Genomic DNA, 2,932 nt, shown 5'->3' with positions numbered 1-2,932 from the left:
AACGTTCTTATGCAAACCCCAAAGATGCTCATGTGGCGTGGAGACGTTGCTTTGCTGTGGTTTCAGGTTGATGGGGCTGCAGCCTGCCCGGACAGCAGGCTTAGGGTGGTCCCTGCCTGAGACGCTCATGGGGACGTGGTGACCCCTGTCTCTTCCACAGGTGAAATACCTGAGGCGTGACTGGCAGCTCACGCTCTACGCCCTGCGGTTCTCGGAGCTGCTGGAGGTAAACGAGGAGGACACCAAAGTGCGGAGGCGTGTCCCCATCCCCGAGTCCCGGCTCAGCATCCCCCCCAGCAAACTGCTGCTGGCCTGGGAGCTGCTGCCCCGTGAGCAGGATGCGCTGTAGCCGCTGCAGGAGGACTTCCTGGAGACCATCACGAGGATGTTCAGCCCCTTCGGCGCCATCGCCTCTGTCCGCATCCTGCGCCCGGGCCACAAGCTGCCCTCAGATGTGCGCAAATACGCGTCGCACTTCCCCGAGCTGCTGAGCCGGTGCTGCGCGCCGGTGGAGTACGAGAGCCTGAGGAGCGCCCGCAGAGCACTGGAGGAGCTCGGCCACCCGGGCAGCCGGAGCATTCAGGGTGGTCCCGCTCAGCGGAAGGGCTCCAAGAAGAAACCAGAGGCGGTGGAGGAGCTGGTGGACCAGCTGGGTTGGAAAGCACGGGCGATGGCCGCGACATTCCGCTACGGCCTCGGGGGCTCCCTGCTCGGCAGCGCTTGGGAGCTGAACGGTGCCTCGGCATTGCCATAGCTCCTCCTGAACAGGAGCCCTCGGAACCCACCTGGCCCAGCAGCGACTTCAATCCCAGCGACTGGAGAGACACCTTCACCGCATCGCTCCTCTCCAGCGACCTCTTCCCTCCCTTCGACGCCACCGTGGGCACCGGCAGCTGCTCCAGCCCCGAGAGCCCCTGTGGTGCCTGGGGCAGCGGGGCGCCCGCCTGGGCCCCCTGGGCCGGCAGCTCCTCTCGGGATCCCAAACCCCGCCCCAGGATCCCCCCAGCAACAACCAGGGTGTCCGAGCTCCTCGGGCTCTGCGACGGGGTCCTGCACCTGCCCCGCAGCCACAATGGCACCAGCAGCTTCTCCAGCAGCATCGGGAGGGGAGAGCTCGTCCTGCAGCGCTGAGGCTTCTCTACATTTGGGTTTGGGGATTCTTTTTTTCTTCTTTTCTCTGTGCCCCCCCAGAGCTGTGGTAGGTTCTGCAGCTGCTCCAGGGACACGAGTTTTGGGCCAGGATGAAGCTCGGGGTGCTGAGCGGCAGCAGGGGCTGCACCTTCACCAGCATCCGGGATGGGGACTCAATGCACCTGCTGCCACCCAGACCCACGGAGCTGGGTTCACCGGGTGCTCCATGGGCCCCAGGTTGTGGAGCTGGGGTGGGAAATGAGAAATAAATGGAGATGAGATTTCCAGGCAATTTCTGGCCAGTGTCGTGATTGGTTGGTTGCAGGACCAGGGAGTGGAAAAACAGCTGCCCAAGGTGCAGCCAGACAAGGGCAGGAGGGTCCCTGCCCTGCAGTGCCTCCCTTGCCATTCTGGGGGTGATTTGGGTTTATTTTGCTGCAGCAGGGAGGCGACGCCGGGTCTGTGGTTCACAGTGCCCCTTCACCCCACCCCACACAGGCATAGAGCAGATCCAGAAAAACAGCATTTGATGGAAAACGAAAGAGAAAAAAGATCCCATGAAAGCCACTCCAGCCCCCCCTCCCCCCTAATGCAGCATCCCGTCCTCCAAATCCCCTCCAGCCCCCTCCCTAATGCAGCATCCCGTCCTCCCAAACCCCTCCAGACCCTCCCTAATGCAGCATCCCATCCTCTCAAACCCCTCCAGCCCCCTTCCTAATGCAGCATCCCATCCTCCCAAACTTCTCAAGATCAGCCCCCAATGCAGCATCGCGTTCCCGTAACTCCTCCACCCCCCTCCCTAACGGAGAATCGTGTCCTCCCTAACTCCTCCACCCCCCTCCCTAATGTAGCATCACGTTCTCCCAAACCCCTCCACCCCCCACCCCGCCCAGAACCCCATCCCTTGCTCTTGGTCTAATCCCCCCCTCCCACCCCCGCCCTGCGCTTGCTGGGGGGCTCAGACTCGGGGCTTTGCCCCCATTCGTGCCTCCGTTTGCGGCCCCGCTGCTCTGCCAGGGCAGCCTGGGACTGCGGCAGCTCCGTCCCTGTGCTGCGCTTGCTGGGGGGCTCGGGGCTGTGCCCCTCTTCATGCCTGCGTTTGCGCCCCCGCTCTTCAGGCTTGGGGACACTGCTGACATCTTTCTTGCCCCGGGCATCTTGTGGAATGGTCTTCTTGGGGACCGCAAGGTGGCTTGTGGGGTCCACAGCAGCTTTGTTGGGGGCAGCCGAGCAGCTGGGGCGGACATGGCTGCCTGGAGGTGTCCCTGCAGCGGTGGCCTTGCTGGACATGCTCAGTCGTGCGAATTTTTCCTCCAGGCTCTGGTAGCCAGAGGGGATGGGAGTTGGCAGCACTGGAGTGGCTGCGGCCACCGCTGTGCCTTAGTGGTTATAGGGCACGGTCCATTGAATGCGGAACACACTGGGGTCAAAGCAGCACCCACATGGTGCCTTCAGAAGCCCTGTGAGGGGGAGAGGGAGTTGTCATGGGCTGGTCCCCATCACCAATGTCCCCTGGGTCTGCTGGTGGCCGGGACATCCCCATGGGGTGAGCTGCTGTGTGGGGAACGGGGCTGCAAAGCGGGAGGAGACTTGGTTCTGGGAGGGGAAACGGGAGAGATGGCTCCGGGTACTGGGGAAATGCTCAGAAAACAGGATTTTCTGGGCACATATGACCCAGGGCAGGGCCGCTTGGCCGTGTTGGCTGAACCCCTGTGCCGGGGACAGGGGTGGTGGGTGCTGGAAGTGCCTAGGGTCGGGGATAGCGAAGGGGCCGAAGGTGCCAGGGTGTCCGAGCAGATGG

At 63.2% G+C, this 2,932-nt stretch overlaps 1 protein-coding gene across 1 annotated transcript; it reads left to right on the top strand.

The window, feature by feature from the left end:
• Window positions 1-385: 385 nt before the first annotated feature.
• On the top strand, window positions 386-754 carry LOC106146032 (la-related protein 6-like). Its single transcript, XM_065048228.1, has one exon. It carries the CDS (start codon window positions 386-388, stop codon window positions 752-754), a length of 369 nt encoding a protein of 122 aa, XP_064904300.1.
• The last annotated feature ends 2,178 nt before the right edge of the window (window positions 755-2,932 follow it).

The sequence above is a fragment of the Columba livia genome, unplaced genomic scaffold (genome assembly GCF_036013475.1).
Source record: "Columba livia isolate bColLiv1 breed racing homer unplaced genomic scaffold, bColLiv1.pat.W.v2 Scaffold_277, whole genome shotgun sequence".
In the NCBI taxonomy this organism is placed as follows: Eukaryota; Metazoa; Chordata; class Aves; order Columbiformes; family Columbidae; genus Columba; species Columba livia.
The sequence above is the reverse complement of the archived record's forward strand: the minus strand, read 5'-3'. Positions and strand labels throughout refer to the sequence as shown.